Source organism: Geotrypetes seraphini, chromosome 2, assembly GCF_902459505.1.
Source record: "Geotrypetes seraphini chromosome 2, aGeoSer1.1, whole genome shotgun sequence".
In the NCBI taxonomy this organism is placed as follows: domain Eukaryota; kingdom Metazoa; phylum Chordata; class Amphibia; order Gymnophiona; family Dermophiidae; genus Geotrypetes; species Geotrypetes seraphini.
In genome coordinates, this window is record NC_047085.1 from 144,193,106 (window position 1) to 144,216,015 (window position 22,910).

General features: G+C 45.6%; 1 protein-coding gene across 1 annotated transcript in view; it reads left to right on the plus strand.

Annotated features, from left to right (window-relative positions):
- The window catches only part of TYMS (thymidylate synthetase), a 37,011-nt gene that overhangs the window by 10,842 nt on the left and 3,259 nt on the right, over positions 1–22,910 (plus strand). Inside the window, exons 4-5 of the mRNA XM_033933777.1 lie at positions 712–813; positions 8,253–8,428. Coding sequence (XP_033789668.1) covers positions 712–813; positions 8,253–8,428 — 278 coding nt within the window. The remainder of the gene's footprint in view (positions 1–711; positions 814–8,252; positions 8,429–22,910) is intronic.

Sequence of the window (22,910 nt, forward strand, 5' to 3'; positions counted from 1 at the left end):
CTGTCTGAACATAAAGAAAGATTTTACGTGGAGGAATAACCTAATGGTTAGTGCAATGGGCTTTGATCCTGATATTCTCACTGCAGTTCCTTGTGACCTTGGGCAAGTCATTTAACATTCCATTGCCTTAGATACAAAAAACTTAGATTGTGAACCCACTGGAGATAAAGAAACTATCTGTATTGTGCATGTACTGCATAAGTCTAGTAGCGCTATAGGAATGATTAATAGTAGTAAGTTCTAAAAACATGTTTTCATTGCAGTGATGAAAGGGATTGCTCTTTTTTTCTTTTTTTATAAACTTTATTAATTTTAAAAACAACCATAGTGCATTAGCAAATAAACACACATATAATAATACAATAAAATCACTTTGCACTAACAAATATGTCTAACCAAACATTTTAACCCTCCCATAAACATTAATACTTTAAGATTATCAATAATTTATCTCATTTAAAATAACCTTGTAAATCCCCACCCCACCCACACACCCTGGATGTGTATAATAAAATGAACAAAATAATGCTCTCTTGATGAAATTTGCATTATTTATCAATAAATTTGATAAATTTGGTTTGGACTATTCCCCCTTTCTAATTGAAGGGCTCCAAAGTGGAAGGGTAAATCCTGCAGTACTCACCTTTTTTTGAAGCTGCCATCTGACTTTTTTTTCCCTCTGATTATTTTTCTGTGTGTGCTTCTATTTAGATTATTCAAACCAGGGAGTTGACCAGCTGCAGAGAGTGATTGACACCATCCGAAGCAATCCAGATGATAGAAGGATCATCATGTGTGCCTGGAATCCTAAAGGTAGATAGATCAAGTGTGTGATAGTGTGCTGGTATTTCTGACCATCACACCACACTTAGTTTTTAATTTAATTTATTAAACTTGATATGCCACAGTTAGGTAGTACCGTCAGCGGTTTACAATAAATAACATAAGAGAGAAAAGTCAGAATATAGTGGAAATAACACTTTTATGTTGATAGTAAGGAGGTAATGAAAGCACTGGGCATTCCAGTGCTCATGCTCATTGCTGCCCTGTTGGTTTGTCTACCACTATAGTACTTCAGTCAGCAAAGTTGTCCTTAACAGAAAAGTTCTCTATTTACAGAATATAAGGGACTTTGTTCAGATGTGGCACTAAAGACTCAGGAGTTTGCAGCCCAAACTGGTTTTCAGTTATGTGGAGACTATTGCTTTGGAAACATAACTGATAGCTGAAAAGATGACTTATCCCAGGACAAGCAGGCAGCGTATTCTCACACATAGGTGACATGGCCGATGGAGCCCCGGTATGGACACTTCAAAAGTGCATCGCCACTTTAAGTCTTTAGAAAGTTTGCGATAGCCCGCACCGTGCATGCCTTCCCGCCCGACTTAGGTGCACGGTCCCTCAGTTTCTTAGTTTCCGCAGAGCTAAGAAGACATGTTTTCAACGCCCATTGAAATTTTTCTCTTGCCTTCTTGCTCTCACGCTTTGTGACTTTTTAGTCATTTTTTCTTTCCCATTATATTTTTTCTGTTTATTTGTAATTTAAAAAAAAAATAAAAATTCTTTACTTTTTTCCTTCCCTCGCATTGGTGGATCTTTGGCCCAGCGAGACATTTTCATTCACCTTGACCATTGGTTTCGATTTGGCTGAGGTGGTGTTCCTGTCGATGTCATGCCCGCTGATGGGATTTAAGAAGTGCAGTTGCTGTGCTCGGGCTATTTCTGTGACTGACCCTCATTGCTGGTGTCTCCAGTGTTTGGGACCCGAACACCGCCCTAAAACCTGCACGCGCTGCTCTGCTCTGCAAAAAAGGATTTTAAAGAATCACCTTCTTAACAGTAAAAATGGTTCGGCATCGCCATGGAGGGAAAGCCGGCATTGACATCGACAGCACCAACCAAGATAACACTGCGAGTGTTGACACTGGCAGAACCATCGATGCTGACTCCAGTGTTGCAGTACACCGTTCCTCTTTGTAAGCTGGCTAAGAAGCCTTCCCCTTCCTCCGGGATGCAGGTCATGCCGACCTCACATAAGTCCATAAAGGGCACGATCCCCACTGCGGTGAATGCCTCTGCATTGGCATTTTCCTCACTAGACCGTGTCGCGGTACCTGTGGTACCGGCGAAAAAGCCAACGGTACCGGTTCTCTTCCTAAAGCAAAAAAAAATGACAACTTGCTTAGGGAGGAACTAGGGGAGCATTTCTAATTGTTGGTACCGACCCAGCTCATGCCATGGTCAACACCGACTTTCCTGGTGCAGGTCCAGTCTGAGCCGCTCACAACACCGACAGTACCTGTCACTGATGTACCACCAGTGCGGATGCCTTCGATACAGGAGTCGTACCATCCACCATCACGACAACCTCAAACTTCCAGAGAGGCCACTCCAGCAAGGTTGGGTAAGGTCTTGTGTAAGTCTAAGCACATCGAGATTTCGACACTGAGCCGCCGGCACCGCTTCCACCATCGATCATCTTCCATGCTACAGGATTCCAATTTGTTGGGAGATTCTGAGTAGAGAGTTGCGTGGGGACAGAAATCCCACCCATCCCCGCCCATCCCCACAAGGAATTACCTCCATCCCCTCCCGTCCCCATAAAAAGCAGCAATTACTTCTGACAGGATCATCAATTCCACAGTTTCTTTTGTGTTTGCGCTGCTGTTTTCCTTGTGGAATTTCTTTGGTGGAACCCTTTTTTTGTTTTCTGTTCAGGTAATTAACTTATAAACCCCCTCTTTTACTAAGGTTGACGTGTCCATTATATTATATGGACGAACCCTGCTTCCAAAGCCTTCCATCCCCGTGGGAGTCCCGTTGGCTAGAAGGGGGTCCCCGTGGGAGTCCCGTGGGCCAGAGAGGGGTCCCCGTGGGAGTCCCGTGGGTTAGGGGGGGATTCCCGTGATCCCCGTTTCCGTGCAGACCTCTAATTCTGAGCCAGAGCTACCATCCACACTGAGTTGGACTCTTCTGCTTCAGGTTCACCACACTGCTTTCCCACTAGAGCCTCTTCTCCTTCAGAAAAAGTTTCATTTTCCAAATTTATCTGCCAGATGGGAACAGATCTTGCCATTTCTTTGGAGGCAGGCTCTAAATATAGCAAAGAATATTTAGAAACTTTAGATTATGATCAGCTTCCAAAAGAGATGTTGAAGCTGCCACTCCATGCCGCTAAATAGTTCTAAAGATAAATTTCTTCTCATTATAACAGGTATGGCTTTGCAAATGATTACAAGGAATTGGAAACAATGGGATAGATTATATATGCCATTTTGGTGGGAGACCCTATGTATGTATTACCGATATGAGAAAATGCTTGCAGAAAAAATAAATGAATCACAAAGATTTATATGAATCTGGGGTTCATTAGATTCTTATGTTAAACAATTGTAATAATACTGTGTACCTACCATATTAAATATTTCATATTCTACATACAAATCTAGAGAGGGGGGAGGGGAGGAGAGGGGATTGTTTTATTTTGTATTCATGTATAATACATAAATGTTTTTCAAGAATGTTATTGATGAATAATCTTACACTTACTGCAAGATTTGTTTGTATAAAATTAATAAACAATTTAAACAGAAAAATTTAAACAGAAAAAAAATTTTTTTGAAACTCCACTTTCCATTCTGGTAGCTCATAAGAAACTAGAGTCACTTTATTAGGTAGTGGCGCTTCCAGGTTTCGACAAACCACAGCTTCCTTATGAGTCCCTTGTGGTGGAATCTACTTTGAAAAAGTCTTCTGGGGCCAGTACTTCCTGGCAGGGAGGGTCGGACGATGAATAAGTTTGGTAGACATCTTTATCAAAATGCGATGTTAGCAAACCAAGCAGGAAATTATAATTTTTACTTCTCCTGTTATCTAAAACACCTAGTCATGCAGTTTTCATCATTCCAAAAATACATTCCTGCAAGACAAAGTGTTTCCAGAATCTTGTCTCCACTGTTCTACAACTATGCAAGTATATGGTTCGTTCTACTTATGATATGTTTGAGCTCACCTCTCAGGCAACAGCCATGTCGGTGGCTATGAGATGTCTCGCATGGCTATTTGTCTCCGACCTGGATATCAATCACCTGGATTGCTTTGCGAATGCTCCGTGCCTAGGTGATGAACTCTTTGGTGACTCTACCGACACTGCTACACAGAAGCTTTCTGCTCATGAGACCAGATGGGACACGTTGGTAAAACCTAAGAAGAAGCTACAGGCCCCTCGACCTTTCAAGCCTGCTTCTTCTTACCAACGTAGGTTTGCTGCTAAGGCTGCTACCCCTACTCATCTTCCACCTAGAAAGTAGAAACAGTAGCCACATAAACAACCTAAGCAGCCGGCTGCTCAACAAAAACCTACACAGCCTTTTTGACGTGTTTTTCAAGAGCATAGCCACAATTCCCATTCTCCAACCTCTTCCTCAGCCGGTAGGGGGGTGGCTTCAGTTTTACATCAATCGTTGGGAGCTCATCACCTCAGATCTCTGGGTATTAAACATCATTTGTCAGGGTTATGTTCTTCACTTCCACACCCTCCCTCCAAGAGAGTCTGCTTCAAACCCTGTACAGTCTTCTCTCCTATTCCAGGATGTTCAATCTCTTCTTCTCAATGCCATCGAGGAAGTTCAGCAACACCAGGGATTTTACTCCTGCTATTTCTTAGTACCAAAGAAGACGGGAGGACTGCATCTCATTCTGGATCTCAGAGCCCTCAACAAATTTCTCGTCAAGGAGAAATTTTGTATGCTCTCTTTCGCCTTTCTTTATCTCCTACTGGCTCAAAACGATTGGCTATTCTCTCTGGATCTCAAGGAAGCCTATACTCGTATACCAATCCATTTGGCTTCCCAAAAATACCTTCACTTCCAAGTGAAGTGCCCAAGGGGGAGGGCAAGGGAAAAGGCAGAATCATTGCAATCGGGGAGAATCGTGAACATTAGCCAAATTTGCTTTCTCTTTCAGAGACTATATATTCAGTGACTGAGACACCCGCTGTCTGCCAGCTCCTGAACTCCTCTTTCTGCCGTGTCCCACCTGTGCGGGAACAAAAAATTGCATCACAGGAAGTGGGACGCAGCAGAAAGAAGAGTTCAGGAGGAGACGGCAGACAGTCACTGACACTGCTAGCAACAAATAAGAGGTTTGGAAGATTGGGGGGAGGGACTAGAGAGGCAGCTCAGCCCAGATGGGAGGAGAGGAAGACTGAAGATAAGCCAGGCTTTAGAAGGGGACGGGGGCTGGATGCATAATTTATGCTGAGCCCAAAGTGGGTGGACGATTTGCTTTTTTAAAACCCAGACAGACAACTACCGATTCCCCTAATGCCGTCCCTGGGGCCACCCTGACAATTTTGGGCCCTAGACAAGTGCCTCCTGGGCCTACCCTTTAATCCTGCCCTGGCTGAACCCATCTGAATTACATCTCTCTCAGCCATCTGCAACATTATCGACGCCTCCACGAAGCCAGCCATTCAACAATGTTATCAGCAAATGTGGACTCAGTTTTCTTCCTGGTGTCTTCTTCATCAACCCAACTTCCTTGTCAGTTGACCTTGTGTTGGATTATTTGCTTCATTTCTCGGACTCTGGTCTCAAATCTACATCTATTAGAGTCCATCTCAGTGCTATTACAGCTTTCCACCTTCCAGTCGAGGGTAAACCTCTCACGGCTCATCTATTGGTCTCCAGATTCATGAAGAGTTTTTTCAATGTAAAATCACCTCTCAAACCTCCTCCAGTAGTCTGGGACCTTAATATTGTGCTTTCCAGGTTAATAAGCCTCCATTTGAACCAATGGCTACAGCTCATCTCAAGTTTCTTACCTGGAAAGTTGTTTTTCTCGTATCACTCACTTCAGCCAGGAGAGTCAGTGAGCTATAAGCATTGGGGGCAGATCCACGTTTCACATTTTTCCACCATGACAAAATGGTTCTGCGTACCCACCCAAAGTGGCACCCTGTTTCCAAGAGAACAATTGCCAACTGGTTGGCTGCCTGTATCTCGTTCTGTTATGCTCAGACTGTACTGTACCTGGAGAGTCGTGTCACTGCCCATAAGGTCCGAGCTATGGCAGGTTCTGTAGCTTTCCTTAGATCTACTTCTATAGAGGAAATCTATAGCTGCCACCTGGTCCTCGGTTCATGCATGCACCGCATTATTGTCTGGAATCTTTCTCCAGACGAGATGGGCACTTCGGCTAGTCAGTATTACAAAATTTATTTTCTTGAAAGCCAACTCTCCCACCATCCCATTTCTGGTTAGCTTGGAGGTCACCCATGTGTGAGAATATGGTGTCTGCTTGTCCTGGGATAAAGCACAGTTACTTACCGTAACGGGTGCTATCCAGGGACAGCAGGCAGATATTCGCACAACCCACCTACCTCCCCTGGTTGGCTTCTTAGATGGCTTATCTGAACTGAGGGACCACGCGCCTATGTCGGGTGAGAAGGCACTCGTGCATGCGTGGTGCGGGCTATTGCAAACTTTCTAAAGATTTAAAGTGGCAATGCACTTTTGAAGTCCATACCGGGGCTCCGTCGGTGATGTCGCCCGTGTGAGAATATCTGCCTGCTGTCCCTGGATAGCACCCGTTACGGTAAGTAACTGTGCTTTTCTGCTCATGAAACTGTAGAAAGTTTATTTAGAATTTGATATACCACCTATCTAGGAGAATCTAAGCGGTGTACAGCAAAACATAATTACAAGAGAGGTAAAAACCAAATACAGGAAACATAAAAGGAATAGGGGGAGAAATACAATTTTTTGATATAAAGAAGGGTAAAAGGGAGAGTACAAAAAGAACCTTGGAGAAATAATCTTTATTTGATATAGTTATCTTAAACATTGTATAAATCTTTTAACAGAACTGTTTTGAGATCTGATCTGAACTTCAAGAAGGAGTTTTCCTATCTAATTTGGATGGGCTGAGCGTTCCATAATGATGGTGCTGTGACAGAAAAGATTGATTTCTGTGTAGTGTCATAAACAATATGTTCCACACAGACGTCTAATAAATAAACTGAGTGCCCTCGGGATGGCAATAAGTCTGGAAGACATTTCGGCTCTAATTCTATAAAAGATGCCTAAACTTAGGTGCTTAGATCAGTGCGCCTAGCCAATCTAGGCGCCTAACTTAATTTTTTAAATTGGTATAATCAGTACTGATAATTGAAAGCATCATTAAAAACCTTTTTAAAAAATGAATTATCTGGTAGGCATCAACACTGAGGTGCCTATTAACAAATTCGGGGTAATTCAGGTATGGATTGACTTAGGCGCATTCATTTAACCTTAGGCACATTCATTTAAGTCAAAAAGCCCTGGCCTAAATGGCAGGGCTCCTAAAGATTCAATGCCTACCAGTGTGTAAGAATGCTTAGGCACCACTAGGTGTGATTCTATAAATGGCACCTAGCAGATGATTGACAACTATGCCGAAAGGCACCTAGGAGTTAGATAAACCACAAAAGTTGACCCCAAGAATTCCACAGAGAAGAAAATCCAAGAAAACACTGTGTATCTCGTTATACTTTTTTTCTTTTCATTAAAGTCCTTTTCAGGACCATCGTCACTCCACAGTGTTTTCTTGAGTTCGCCTAGGAATTAGATGCCATCAAGGCCTTGATGCAGAGGCTGTGGTATTAAAGTTGCTGTTATTGTGCTTGACAGTAGCTCACTGGGGGATTTTTCTTCTGCTATTTTTATGATGGAAACGGTTTGTTTTTATTGTCTTATATTAAGTTGAATCAGTGAACGGTAGTTTTGCTTATATGGTTTTTGTCTTGATAATAACGTAACCTAACTGGGAGAATTTGTTTATATTTCTGGGTTATGATGTAGTGGGAGGGGGAAGTGCTTATGTTAAGACAAGGGTAGGAGGAGCTTTGTGCTTGAGGTCTGTCTTTGAAAGATGGAATCACTTGCTTTGCTTTTTTTATCAGAGTTTTTGTGACACCATTATTATTTTGAGGGTGAAGCATGGAAATATGTTGCTGGCACAACCTAGATAAATCAGTTCAAAAATTCATAGGGAAGATGGGTGGAAATTTGAAGATCATATTGTAAAGACCTTGTATATTCAGAAACAAACCTAGCATAAAAGTCTGTTTATATAGTTGATATTCCTCCCCCCTTAAAAAAAAAAAAGCCAATTGAATATATGCAGCATGAAGGTAAATTATTAGATGAACAAATTTTATTATTTTTACTGTACTTTTCTGATTACTCTCGCTGTGGCTTTGTGTTACATAGACATTTCTTTAATGGCTTTGCCTCCGTGCCATGCCCTTTGCCAGTTCTATGTGATAAATGACGAGTTGTCCTGCCAGCTGTACCAGAGATCAGGAGACATGGGATTAGGTGTGCCTTTCAATATCGCTAGTTACTCCTTACTCACATACATGATTGCTCATGTGACAGGACTGAAGGTAAGAACAGCTTATAGCAGTGGTCTCAAACTCAAACCTTATGCGGGGCCATATTTTGGATTTGTAGGTACTTGGAGGGCCCCAGAAAAAATAGTTAATGTCTTATTACAGAAATGACAATTTTGCATGAGGTAAAAACTCTTTATAGTATATAAACCTTTCCTTTTGGCTAAGGGCTCCTTTTACGAAGGTGCGCTAGTGTTTTTTAATGCACGCACCGGATTAGCACACGCTATAGTGCACGCTAGCTGAAAAACTACCGCCTGCTCAAGAGGAGGCGGTAGCGGCTAGCGTGTGCGGCATTTTAGCATTCGCTATTCTGTGCGTTAAGGCCCTAACATGCCTTCGTAAAAGGAGCCCTAAGTCTCAGTAATAATATTGTAATTTATAGCTAAAGAGACATATAATCAAGAAACGGTTTTATTTTACTTTTGTGATTATGATAAACATACCTGGCGGGCCACGAGTTTGAGACCACTGGCTAATATGGACTGATTATTTTATATTGTTTGTTTATTGAAAGCTTCTATACCGCTACTAATGACTTGGGAATCGATTCAGAGTGGTTTACATGAGCTTCTGTAATGGTGTTACAATACATGGGTTTCTATAAAGGTTATACAGTGGTACCTTGGAATCCAAACTTAATCTGTTCCCGAACTCAGTTCGAGTTCCAAAACGTTCGAGTTCTAAGACAATTTTTTCCATTGAAAATAATAGAGACTGGATTAATCTGTTCCTTGGTCCCACAAACTCAGACTGACAGCACAATAGAATCACTTTGATATTTTATTTATTTATTACAGTCTAGCCTTGAGATTTTGCTACTTTTACATGCAAGCCATCCCCCAAGCAGCTACAAGTTTCTAGAACAGCCCTTTTAAAAAGCAAGTGCCTCCTATTTTTTTCTTGTTGTGTTTTGCTCTCTGATGGGGGAATGGCAGAAATGAAACGGAGTAGGAAAACCTTGCAATGTGAAAAAGAAAAATAAGAAACCCTCCCTCCAAGCAATTTGACAGATTTTCAGCCCGATAGGTAAAATAAAGGTACAGCCAAAATAAATAAGGATCGGACATCGAAAGTGCTTCAAAACAAACAGGGAGAACGGAGGAGGGGTGTTAGAGATCGCTGGGGCGTCTGGGAGACAGGAGGAGGAGGCATGGCGAGAAGGAACCCGATCGGCAGCTGCAGGGAGGGCCACAGCTCCAGCAGATCCAATCTCCCTCTCCACCCCACCCCCACAAAACTTTTACATTCCCCACCTCTCTGGCAGCATGGCTTACACAGGAGATTGGAGGGGGCGACTATTACCGGCGAACTAGCATCTGCCACTTTTAATTTCTCCTTCGCCGCCCGCAAAACAGCACAGAGGAGCTGGATTTTCCCCATGTGTACAGGTGATCGGGAGCTGCTGAGGAGTTTCGCGGAAAGAAAATACCAAAATCTGCCGGTTCTCGCTCCTTTGCTGTTTTCAGGGTTCTTTCACAAGTTCGGATTCCAAGACAAAATTTACTAAAAAAAAAAGTTCGGAGTTCAAGTTCTGGGGCATTCGGATTCCGAGGTACCACTGTATTTGTTTGAGACTTATTTTCTGTATAAGAAACATGATCTCTAGTGGTGGTAGTGCAAGGCTTCCACCAGGGCAGTGGCATAGTAAGGGGTGCTGGACCGCCCATGGCGCCATCTTGGTGGGGACTCTGGCACCTCTTCACCACCTCCACGCCATGCTCGTGCCCTCCCTTCCCCACGTACCTCTTTAAACCTTCACCAGTGCGAGCAACTTCTCCAGCCTGCTGCTCGTGCCAGCCTGGCTCATCTGGTTGTGGGGCCAGGTGACATCAGAGGGAAAGCCATTGAAGGTGCGAACAGCAGGAGAAGCTGTTTGCACTGGCGAAGATTTAAAGAGGTACAGGGGGGGGAAGGGAGGGTGTGAGTATGGTGGGGGGGATGGAGCCCCATCACCCCAGGTGTCTTCTACCCTCTTTACACTGCACCAGGGGCACCTGAGATACTGCAAGTTGCTGACTGGTAAATCAAAGTGCAGTAAAAATACCCACCTCCCTTAGTAATGTGCAAAGATTTAAGCACCACTGATAAATCTGTATTTATTTATTCATTTATTTAGCCCGTCCTCCCAAAGGAGCCCAGAACGAGTCACAAGAGTACATTCACAGTATAAGCAGGACAAACTTTGGTGGGAAATATAGACTTGGTGGACATAGGGTGTTTAAAATGCAGCATTTTCCGCAAAGACATCATTTTCCATATGTAAATAAAACTGTTGCTGCTTCTAAATAATGCACAGTTAAACAAGACATCTGCATATTTTAAGGCATAATTCTGTGACGCGGCACACCCCTGAGAGAATCACCTGCTGCATCTAAATCTCTGTAGTTATATAGCCAAAGGCTTGTCAACAGGAAGCACTCTTAGAAAGTAGTAACTGGGCCAGCTTTTGGAGAAAAGAATGAGATCAGGTTCCCACAAATCCAAACGGTCAGATTTAAATAAAATGCAAGAGGAATTTTATTGCACTTAAATATTATAAATAGGATTAAAAATATAAATAGGGTTAAAATTGTTAAAATGTTTTCAATAGTTTTAAAAGCATCAAAACTTTGTCCCTGTTGGCCAGCATCATACAATGTAAAGTGCATAGAAATAATATTTTTTATTTAACACCTCCAACTCCATGTGTCGATGAAATTCTTTAAATAGAAATGCTTGGTAAAGCTTGAATTTAGTTTTCAGAAGTGTTGCAGACAAAAATGTCTAACACACCACTATATTCAGGTTAACCCCAAATTTGTGTGAGGAGTCTTTTAGAATCATCAGTCCCATGAACTTTGACTTCTGAAGTACTTCCTGCTTTCTTGAATTTTTTCTTCAGTTCTTTTCCTTTCTTGACTTTGTTTTCTCTTGATCTTCACTCTAAACTTAGTTTAAATAAATTAGATGGAGAGAATCTCTGTCTTTGTGCACACTAAGCTGGATGCTTGCCTAACAGGATACCTGAATTAGTAAAACTAATTTATTCCCCTTTCTGAATTTTCCTTACTGTGCTAAAGTACTAATTCCCTTACTTCTCTACTGGAGAGGTTGAAGTTCAGTTGCACTGCCAGCTTCTGCTGCTCTGGATCTCACAGCAGCAGTCATGCTCTCACACACAAACTTCTGAGAAGTGAAAAGAACCCCTTTTATTTCTTTTCTCTCTTAAAAAAAAAGGGTCACCCTGGAGTTCAAAAATCCCTTTACTCCTTTTTGCCCAGAGTGGAGCTTTTAATCTCTCAAGTACCTTTTAAGATAGTTTTCCTCCTTTTAAACAAGTTAAATTTTAAACTGAGATTATACAATTGCTCAGTTTAAATTTAACCCTTAGGAATTAAACCTTAGAGAGGCTCAATTAACAGCTCTTTCTCTTTCAGGTAGAGAGATTTGCTGTAGCAATTCCTCTATTTTAATTTTCTCCTTCAGTTTGGAACTCTCTTCTGTTGCAACAAGACCAGGATTGGTTTCCTTTTTTAAAAGATTAAAAACATATTTGTTTATGTTGCCATTTGTAGAATGAAATCTTTACAACAGTTTGATTTAATACAAATATGACTATATATTTGTAAATCCCCTAGAAGTATTTTATATAAGCACTGAAGGGACAAGCTGTCTGCTGTGCCTATCTTGGTCCTTTCCCCTGAAGCAGGCACGATTGGAATTGTATTGCGCACAGAATTAAAATTTGCAAAAGAAATTGGGATAATATCTACACCAGTCGATTAATTTTAAGTTACAGGCAGAACTGAGCCCAGACAGACAGTACCAGGTGTCCAGACTCCGATATTAAATATCCAAATAAATGCAGTCACCTGGAAGTTAACCGGGCACCAGCCAATACTCAGAGCAGTGCCTGGTTAGCTTGGCAAATAAGTAGGATAGCCTTTTTGCTGTTTTACCTAACTTTATCCACTTACTTAGCCAGTTAGTGAAACTCAGTCGCTCACGAACCACCCTTGCATTAATTGGACAGTGCTGCTAATTTTTATTATTTTTAAAATTTCTATACCATTTTATTCCAAAACGGTTTACAAAAAAATTTACATACATAAAATATTAAAACAGGTCAGAACAAATAGAAGCAAAAGGTCAAATGCTTAAAGAAATGCATCAACAAATAGTTGTGTTTTCAACAGTTTCCTGAATGAACTCCTATCACTACATTTTCGAATTTGGCCAACAAGGCTATTCCACAAAAACATTAGTGTTAAGTGGATAGGCAGTACCAAATGATTTAACTGGGCAGGGGGCTCTCCTATCCAGTTAAATTTCTTTGAATACGGACACCATCTTGTTTAATTGTACCTTGTGGAAGTTCTCCACCTCAGTTTTTTATTAGATTCCTTAAAATGTATCATTTGACTAGGCATGCCTAAAGTTTTGTATGTAATTGTTACTGAACAAAAATCTCAGACAGAAAAAAATGATATTGTCCCTCTCTTGCTAAGGTTTGGGTTAGGATCCAGTCACTTTTTTTTTTTTTTTTAAAGTATAAATTAGCTAAAACAAAAACCATCCTAGAGGTTCACAAATTTCTCCAGAGACAAGCAGGGGATATGCAGACACACTTGTTGAAATCCTCTGACTGAGCCTGAGTGCCGGTGCTCCCCCTAGCTAGGTAAGCACCTACAGCCCCTCCCCTCAGCTTGTCAGTTTTTTCTTCAGCCGCTCCTGACAGGTCACATCTCTCACCTCTCTCAAACAAAAAAAAGGAAATTCATAGATAACTTTTATTTTAATATTGGGCTTTTTCCTTAGTAAAAAAACAAAACCCACCACCAACAGGAGGAACGGGAACTTTTGAATTCACAGTAAAAAACTATCTTTTTCCCTAAAAAAAAAAAGACCAGAGAGGAGACAAGTGCTTCAGTGTCAGAGTTTTTAAAGCAGCCAATGCTGCTCAACAGCCCCAATTTTTTAAATCACTGGCACTAGGACCTTGAAGGCGCATTTTCCCTGACAGAATACCGCAATAGACGGTTCAAAGACAGCGGCTCTTCGCACCAGAATTCCAAAGAAGATAATGAAGACGCCAATTGTGCTACTTGCTCCCTCCCCTCACCCCCTTGGGCCTTGTTTTGGTACTGCAAGGAGAGGGAAGCCAATTGCCGCGGAAACCACTGGAAAACAAAAAATCAGTAGGCCATCATAAAAAGCTCCCTGTGCTTGAATACTGCAGTACTCCTTCACCACCAGCAGAATCAATAGCACAGAGTTCAACTCGTGAGGTAGCAGCAGCTGTACTAATTCCTGAGGTTTCGGTGAAGGCTCCCGTGGGCTCAGTGTTGGCCTCATGGTCCTCTCCTGAGGTCATCCTCAACTATAAAACCTACTAAAAGCCACTCTAAGTAAAAAAGGGGAGCTTCTCCAATTCCTCCCCGTCAAGACACACTTCCTGCTAGCATCTCTCTCTCTAGTCTTGCGTCACATCCTCATTCTCAAGGCACAGTCCATTCAGCCTGTTTCAGATTTTTTCCTACTTTTATAATACTTTATGCAGGATAGTGCTGCTTTGTTTCAGCAATCTCCTCCTCCAGTTCTGGAGGCCAAAAATGCTCAGCCTGTATAGAACAAATCTCTTCAGAGGACCCTATATTTTCAGGTCCTTTAGTGCCACCTGCAGTCATGATCTGGGGTCCTTGCACTCCCGTCTGGTCTTCTTCATCACAAGCTTCCCTTCTCCATCACATCCTTCCCTTCCAGATTGGTCAGATCCGGATGCAGTTCCTAATTTGGACCATGATTAACCTCCTCAACTGTTACACTCTGTGCAGCCAGTTCTAACAGAAGAATACTCTTATCCAAAATTTTTGCATTAGGTAGCTTCCCTGCTTAGACTTACTCAATTGGCAATGCCTCCAGGCAGCAAGAATTTCCAAGCTATTTTTCAATCCTGTAAGACTCCAATAAAGGAGCTTGTTGCACTGCAAGACTTGCAGTTAGCTAATTGACAAAAACCCTCTTCAGTATCCACAGCTTCCAAGCATTTGGAATTGAAATATAAAGTTCAAAAAGCACTTGGCCATGACCTTCAACAACTCTCTCACCATTCAGTGGTCTCAGAGTTGGCTATTAAAAAGGCTAAGACTTCAAAATCTCCATTAAGTGTGCCCCCTGGACAGGAGCATCATCTCCTTGATTCCATAGGTCGCAAGGTCTATTGAGGTTCTATGCTTTCATCCGAGATCATTGCTTATCAGCTGCAAATTCTGCATTTTCAACATTCTATTCTGCAACTGCTAGAAGCTGCTTCCCCAGAAGCAACATCAAATCTTCTCATTTCCTTGCAAGAATCTACTTATTTAATAAAATCCAACTGATGCCTATGACATGGCGTCTTGAACGGCAGCTGTGGCCATAGCCGCAAGATGCACAGCATGGCTTAGAGCAGTGGTTCCCAACCCTGTCCTAGAGGACCACCAGGCCAGTCGGGTTTTCAGGATAACCCTAACGAATATGCATGGAGCAGATTTGCATGCTTGGCACCTCCATTATATGCAGATCTCTCTCATGCATATTCATTAGGGCTATCCTGAAAACCTGACTGGCCTAGTGGTCCTCCAGGACAGGGTTGGGAACCACTGGCTTAGAGCATCAGATTTTAGAGAAGACCTTCATAATAGACTAGCAGATGCTCCCTGCGTGGGTGACATTCTTTTTGGATTAAAGGTACAGGCCACAGTCTCGCAACTTAAGGAAGATGCCTTGACAAGTAGGGAACTCTCAGCGCATTCTAAGGAGCAAACTCAGCAATTTTGTTGCGTTTCCTTTTCTTTTTTATATCATAGAACATACCATCAACAATTTTTTCAGCAGTATTATCCGAGATGCATATTTGCTCCTTATAATTGACCTGCCTTACAAAGATCACAGTCGTCTTCTTACGTTCCGAAGCAGCGTACAAGGGACTGGAAGCAAGCATCTACATCTCAACTTCCAGCTCTAAAGCCGTCTCCTAGTTTATGACCATCTGCCAGTGGGGGGCGGCTAACTCACTTCTTTTCAGTTTGATAGGCCATTACCACAGACCAACGAGTCTTCCGTATAGTTTCTTAAGGATATTTCCTCAATTTTCTTCCTAACTCTTTGTTCTCTCATCCACCTTTCCAATCTATGATACCACCTCAGCACATTCTGCAACTGGCAGCAGAGGTCTCCCTTCTACTCAGCAACAATGCCATCGAGGAAGTTTCAGATTACCAGATGAATTGGGGATTCTATTCCAAATTCTTTCTCATCCCCAAAAAGACTCAAGGTATTTGTCCTATTCTCGACCTCAGACGACTCAATGCCTGCCTCAAAAAAACAAAAGAAAACTTCAGGATGATTTTCTCTTCCTCTATTGAAGCAATACGATTGGTTAGCCACCCTAGACCTCAAGGATGCACATACACTCGCATTCCTATCCATTCTTCCCACTGGCACTTTCTTTGCTTCAAATTCCTCAATTAACATTTTCAATACAAGGTTCTTCCCTTCAGCCTTTCTTCAGTGCCACGAGTCTTCACGAAGTGCCTAGCTGTAGTGGCGGCACACCTGCGAAAACAATGCCACATAGTTTTTCCTTACCTGGATGATTGGCTCTTAGTAGCACATTCCAGAAACCAGTTGTTGCTCACTATCCAAGCCACAGTTCTAACATTGCACTCATTAGGAGTCATTATAAATTTCCAAAAGTCCAACCTTACTCCAACACTCTCCCTCACATACATCGGAGCTTATTTAAACACACATGCTACAAAGGCCTATCTTCCTCCGAACAGACATCACTTTTGCAGACCACAAGACGATCATCCACTTTACCAGTTTGTACCATTCTTCACCTCTTAGGCCACATGGCAGCCTCGATTTTTCTAGTACCACATGCAAGACTCCATATGAGACCTCTACAATTGTACCTCAAATTGCACTGGAATCAATGATGTCATTCCCTTGCCAAGATGATTCCTCTTCCTGCAAAGATCTGAGATTTCTTCCTTTTGTGGATCCATTCTCCTTCCCTACAAGATGGCTGTCCATTCCAACCTCTACCTCCTCTGCTTACAATCACGACAGATGCTTCCAGTCAGGGCTGGAGAGTGCACCTTGACCTCCTGCGGACTCGGGGTCAGTGATCGATGAATGAACAATCCCTACATATTAACCACTTAGAACTGCTTGCAGTATATTATGCTCTTTGAGCCTTCCGTCCTTAGATTTACAACAAACACCTTCCGATACAAAAAGACAATCAAGTAACAATGTTCTACATCAACAAACAAGGAGGTTCAGGATCTCTTCCACTCTACAGAGAAGCATATCGCCTGTGGCCCTATGCTCTGACACTCCGGGTCTATCTACAAGTGGTATATATTCCAGGAGAACACAATATCCTCTCAGACTCCCTCAGCAGGAAACTCAACCCACACAAGTGGACTCGCAATCCTTCCATCCTACAGCAAATATCCCTCCACTGGGGAACACCCACGGTAGATCACTTTGCTTCTCCAGAAAATGGCAAATGCAGCACATTTTGCTCTCTTTGTCCATCTCCTCAAGCCAGAGCAAGGGATGCTTTCTCCATTCATTGGGGCATAACCTTCTCTATGCCTTCTCGCTGTTTCCTCTCATTTCCAGAGTACTTCATAAAGTTACCAGAGAAAGGGCTCACATCATACTCATTGCTCCTCATTGGCCCAGACAAATCTGGTTTCCACTACTACTGGACCTTTTGGATGCTCCGCCCGTTCCCTTGGGATACCATCCCTCTCTTCTCTCTCAGCAAAATGGTCAATTACTACATCCCAATCTCCGCAGTTTGTTTGATAGCCTGGAAATTGAAAGTTTGCTCCGAACTCATTTCCCACTTTCTCAACCTGTGAAGACAGTCCTTCTTGCAGCAAGGCACCCTTCCACTAGAAAGTCCTATCAATCTAAATGGAAACAATTTTCCATTTGGGTGCATGATCGTCAACAGGATTCTCTTCATGGTTCAGTGGATGATATTTTATCATATCTTCTACAATTGTCAAATTCTGGACTCAAATCCAGCAGCTAACTCGGCCAACCATACTTTTGTGCAAAATAAACAAACTTCACATCATCCTCGCATTTCTCATTTCATGAGAGGTCTCATTAATCTAAGACCTCCACTGTGAGACCCTCCTACAGTGTGGGATCTAAATTTTAGTTTTAGATCAATTAATGCAGACCCCTTTTGAGCCGTTGGGATCGGCTTCTCTTATATTTCTTACATGGAAAAACATTTTTCTCACTGCTTTAATGTCAGCCAGGAGAGTTAGTAAACTTCAAGCACTAGTCACGTATTATCCTTATCTTCAATTTTTTTCCTAATAGAGTACAATTATGAACTCATCCCAGATTCCTTCCTAAAGTGGTCACAGGCTTTCATATGAACCAAATTATAACTTTACCATCATTTTTTCCTCCACATTCTTCTCCAGCAGAACAAAGTCTCCACATGTTAGAATGCAGAGGAGCATTACTTTTTTATCTCAAGGCACCTGCTCAGTTACGCCAGACAAACCAGCTCTTCATTATCCCAGGACAAGCAGGCATGATATTCTCACATGTGGGTGACGTCATCTACGGAGCCCCAGCGCGGACAGCTTTTCAAGCAAACTTGATTGAAGTTTCAAGTTTGCTATGCTGCACCACGCATGTGCATGCCTTCTTGCCCACTAGAGGGCGCATCCCCACCTCGTGGTCCTCAGTTCAGTTTTTTCCGCGGAGCCATAAGCCCTGTGGAAATTGTGCTCTCTTCTATTTTGCCTTCTGACACCGCGGCTGAGTGTTTTTTTCTCGGTCGCTGTGCTTGATTTGTTTTTTTATTTGTTCGTGTGTAAGTCTTTTCGTTTGGCTCCGGGGGCTCCCGGTAGCCGCGGCCGCGGGACCTCGTTCGTTCCCGGCCGTTTTTTGAGTTCATGTCCCGTCCCTTGACGGGCTTTAAAAAGTGCACCCGGTGCGATCGGTTGCTTTCGATCACCGATCCCCACCGGTGGTGCTTACTTTGTCTGGGTCCTGAGCACCCGACCGACTCCTGCACTCGGTGCTCTACTTTTCAGCCGAGAGCTCTCCGCCGCCGTCGCGCTTGAATGGCAGAGCTCTTTGCTGTGGACCCCGCGGCGGGGAAGGCCTCGACGTCGGCCTCGGCTTCGGCCCCGGCCTTGACCTCGGCCTCGACTCCCTCGACCTCGCCCCGACAGCCTGCTTCATCGAAGCCTGCGTCCTCGACCCCGAAGTCGACGGTGGGTAAGTCCTCACTTCCTTCTTCTGTTCCAGCCTCGAAGAAGCCATCCTCGGGCTCATCGACGGGGGTGGGTGGGTCGTCCTCGGCCCCCGCCCCGAGCGTCGAAGTCGGGTGCCCCGCGGGAATACTCGAGACCGAGGTCGCCCTCGAGGGAGCACCCGCCGGCCTCGGATCTACCGGCTATGATGGGGGTTCCCGTCTTTCAGGACTTACTCTGTGCGCTCATTGCCTCGGAGCTGTCTGGTGCCCTCGCGCACCTACAGCCGGCTTCGGCCTCGTCTGCCCCGGCTTCGGCAGCCTCGGTCTCGGTTCCCTCGACTTCGGCCCCCGGGGTGGCTTCGGCCTCGACCCCGACCTTGCCCTCGACCTCGGTTGACCAGCCTGAGCCGAGCGTGCGGCCTCGGGACAAGGTGTGAAGGGTTCGGAGGATCTCTTCCTCTTCTTCCGCGTCGAGGTCCTATCGGGGCTCCTCGCCCTCGGGTCGATCTCGGGCGAAGCGTCGGCCGAAGAAGCCCAAACGTCTTCGGGGCTCTCCTCGACGACGCGGTCGCTCCTCGCCGACCGGGGCTGAGACCCTACGTGTCTCGGAGCTCCGCCTCGATAATCCGAGGCTTTCCCGTTCCTCCGAGGTAGAGTTATCGAGGGACTCCTCGCCGAGACGGAAGGGGACATGCCTCGGTGCCTCATACCCCGGGGACTTCCCGTAGGGGTTCCTTGGGGCATGGGCGGTCCCCGACCCCGTCGAGGTCGCTGGGTGCGGCTTCTTGGGGTTCGGGGTCTGGCACGGGTAAGGAACCTCGTTACTCCCGTGAGGCTTCCCCTTCTTTCTTGGCGGCGAGGGCTTCTCGATCTCCCTCTCCGCCTTCGAAGCCCTCCTCCTTTTCTAGATTTGTGCTTGATATGGGGAGGGCTTTGGACCTTGATCTTGGGTCAGGTTCTCAATATACGAAGGAATTTTTGGAGGAGCAGGCTTTGCCTTCTCCCCCGAGGGAGACTCCTCGTCTGCCTCTCAACAAGGTTCTCCATCAGACCTTCCTGAGAAACTTGGACTCCCCTCTTACGGTTACGGCGGTTCCCTCTAAGATGGAGTCAAAGTACCGTACAGTCCCTTGCAAAGGCTTCGACAAAGCGCAGCTGTCCCACCAGTCGTTGCTGGTGGAGTCGGCGTTGAAGAAGTCCCAGCCTTCTCGGGTCTCTGCTGCGGTCCCCCCCGGACGGGAGGGACGGACCCTGGACAAGTTTGGTCGAAGTCTCTATTCCAATTCCATGATGGCTGCCAGGGTCCTTAATTATGCTTTCACATTCTCGTCCTATTTAAGGCAGATGGTGAAGGCGTTGCCCCGTTATTATGGGGTCATGCCGGATTCCCATAAGGGGGATTTTGGTACCTTTATGGCCAATTTGTCACAGCTGCGTCTGTACCTTTTTCACGCAGTTTACGACGCGTTTGAGTTGGCCTCTCGAGTATCCACCTTTGCGGTGGCAATGCGCCGTCTCGCATGGCTCCGTACCCTGGATATGGACCCGAACTTGCAAGAACGTCTGGCCAATCTTCCATGTGTTGACTCAGAATTGTTCGATGAGTCCTTGGAGGCGGCGACCAAACGCCTGTCCGAACATGAGCGCTCTATCGCCTCATTGGTCCGTCCTAAACCCCAGGCCCCGCCGCAGAAGCCGTTTAGACCTCCACCGCGGCGATACCCGCAGAAGTCGACGCCGGCTTTCTCGAGGCCTCCACCCCGGCGTCTCCCTCAGCAGGGCAGAGCGTCCCAACCGAAGCCTCAGGCGCAAGGGGCGTCTAAACCGGCTCCGTCTTTTTGACGTGATGAGCGGATGGGGGCGGGCCCCCTCCGCACTGTCGACGGACCCCCTTCCCATCGGGGGCCGCTTGCAGGCCTTTCTTCCAGCCTGGACCGGGATCACGTCGGACGCTTGGGTGCTCCGGATCATCTCCGAGGGTTACTCGCTAAACTTCTTAGCCACGCTGCCAGATCATCCGCCGGGGGCTTCTCTTTGCTGTCGAGCCCAGCTTCCTCTTCTCCTTTCGGAAGCCAGGTCCTTGTTGAGCCTTCGGGCGGTGGAGCCGGTGCCCCTGAACCAAAGGGGACGGGGTTTTTACTCCCGTTACTTTTTGGTCCCGAAGAAGACAGGGGACTTACGCCCCATTCTGGACCTCCGGAGGCTCAACAAGTTCCTTGTCCGGGAGAAGTTCCGTATGTTATCCCTTCCAGTCCTGTACCCTCTGTTAGAATCGGGGGACTGGATGTGCTCCCTGGACCTGAAGGAAGCATATACTCATGTTCCGGTGCATCCCGCCTTCCGCAAGTTCCTCAGGTTCCAGGTGGGGGAGTTGCACCTCCAGTATCGGGTCCTCCCCTTTGGGCTGGCTTCGTCCCCTCGAGTCTTCACGAAGTGTATGGTGGTGGTCGCGGCGGCCCTGAGATCTCGGGGGCTGCAGGTCTTTCCCTACCTGGACGATTGGCTGATCAAGGCGTCCTCCAAGGAAGGGGTTATTTCAGCGACCCGACAGACTATCATCTTCCTTCAACGTCTGGGGTTCGAAGTGAACTTCCCCAAGTCTCAGTTGTGCCTGGCTCAATCCCTTCAGTTTATCGGGGCCGTGCTGGACACGGTTCGCCTCCGTTCGTTCCTCCCCCCCGCCACGGTTGGAGGGCCTGCTTCAATTGAGTCGCCAGGTTTCGCTGCTGCCCTCAGTTTCGGCGCAGCGCCTGATGGTTCTGCTCGGCCACATGGCGTCGACGGTCCATGTCACTCTGTTCGCCCGTTTGCACCTGAGGCTTCCTCAGTGGACCTTGGTCTCCCAGTGGCGTCAGGATCGGGACCCAGTCTCCTCCCCTATAACAGTGACTCCTTCCTTGAGACGCTCGCTCCGTTGGTGGACCAACTCTTCCAATCTTTCCGGGGGTTTGCTCTTTCTCGTTCCTCCGCATCGCAAGGTCCTGACCACGGACTCTTCGGAGTACGCGTGGGGGGCTCATCTAGACGGTCTGCGGACTCAGGGTCTATGGTCAGCAGAGGACCGGCGTTGTCACATCAATGTTTTGGAGTTTCGTGCCATTTTTTTGGCTGCTCAAGCGTTCTGCCACCTGCTGCACGATCAGGTAGTCCTCATGCAGACGGACAACCAGGTGTCAATGTATTATGTAAACAAGCAAGGGGGAACGGGCTCTTGTTCCCTGTGTCGGGAAGCGTTGCGCCTTTGGGAATGGGCGGTCTCCCAGAACATCTTCCTACGTGCGGTTTACATTCAGGGAGAGAGGAACTGTCTGGCAGACAAACTCAGTCGTCTCCTCCAGCCGCACGAGTGGTCGCTAAACTCCAGAGTTTTGCACGAGGTCTTCAACCGCTGGGGGACTCCTCAGGTGGATCTGTTTGCCTCCCCGGAGACTCACAAACTGCCCCTATATTGTTCTCGGATGTACTCCCCGGACCGTCTCGAGGCCGATGCCTTTCTTCTCGACTGGGGAGGGAGGTTCCTTTATGCGTTTCCTCCTTTCCCTCTGATCTTGAGGACGCTGGTTCATCTCAAATCGTCCAAGGCCACTATGATTCTCATTGCGCCTCGGTGGCCTCGTCAGCACTGGTTCTCCCTGCTTCTTCAACTCAGTGTCAGGGAGCCTCTACTTATGCCTGTCTTTCCCTCTCTGCTGTCTCAGAGTCGGGGTTCGCTGTTGCATCCCAATCTTCAGTCTTTACATCTGATGGCTTGGTTCCTTTCCCCTTGACTTCGGTTTCTGTTTCTCAGTCTGTCAGGGAGGTTTTGGAAGCCTCGCGCAAAGTCTCGACTTGGCTTTGTTATTCCCAGAAGTGGACCAGATTTTCATCCTGGTGTTCCTCGCACCATCTGGACCCGAGTTCGGCTCCGGTGTCTTCGGTTCTGGAATATTTGTTGCATTTGTCCAAGTCTGGGCTGAAGACGACTTCCATTCGAGTCCATCTTAGTGCTGTTGCTGCTTTCCATCGGCATCTTGAGGGTCGGTCTCTCTCTCTTCATCCTCTGGTGACTCGTTTCATGCGGGGTCTGGTGAATGTTCATCCCCTTCTGAAACCTCCTCCTGTAGTTTGGGATCTGAATGTGGTTTTGGCTCAACTGATGAAGCCTCCTTTTGAGCCTATTGCCAAGTCTCATCTTAAGTTTCTTACTTGGAAGGTGATTTTTCTGAT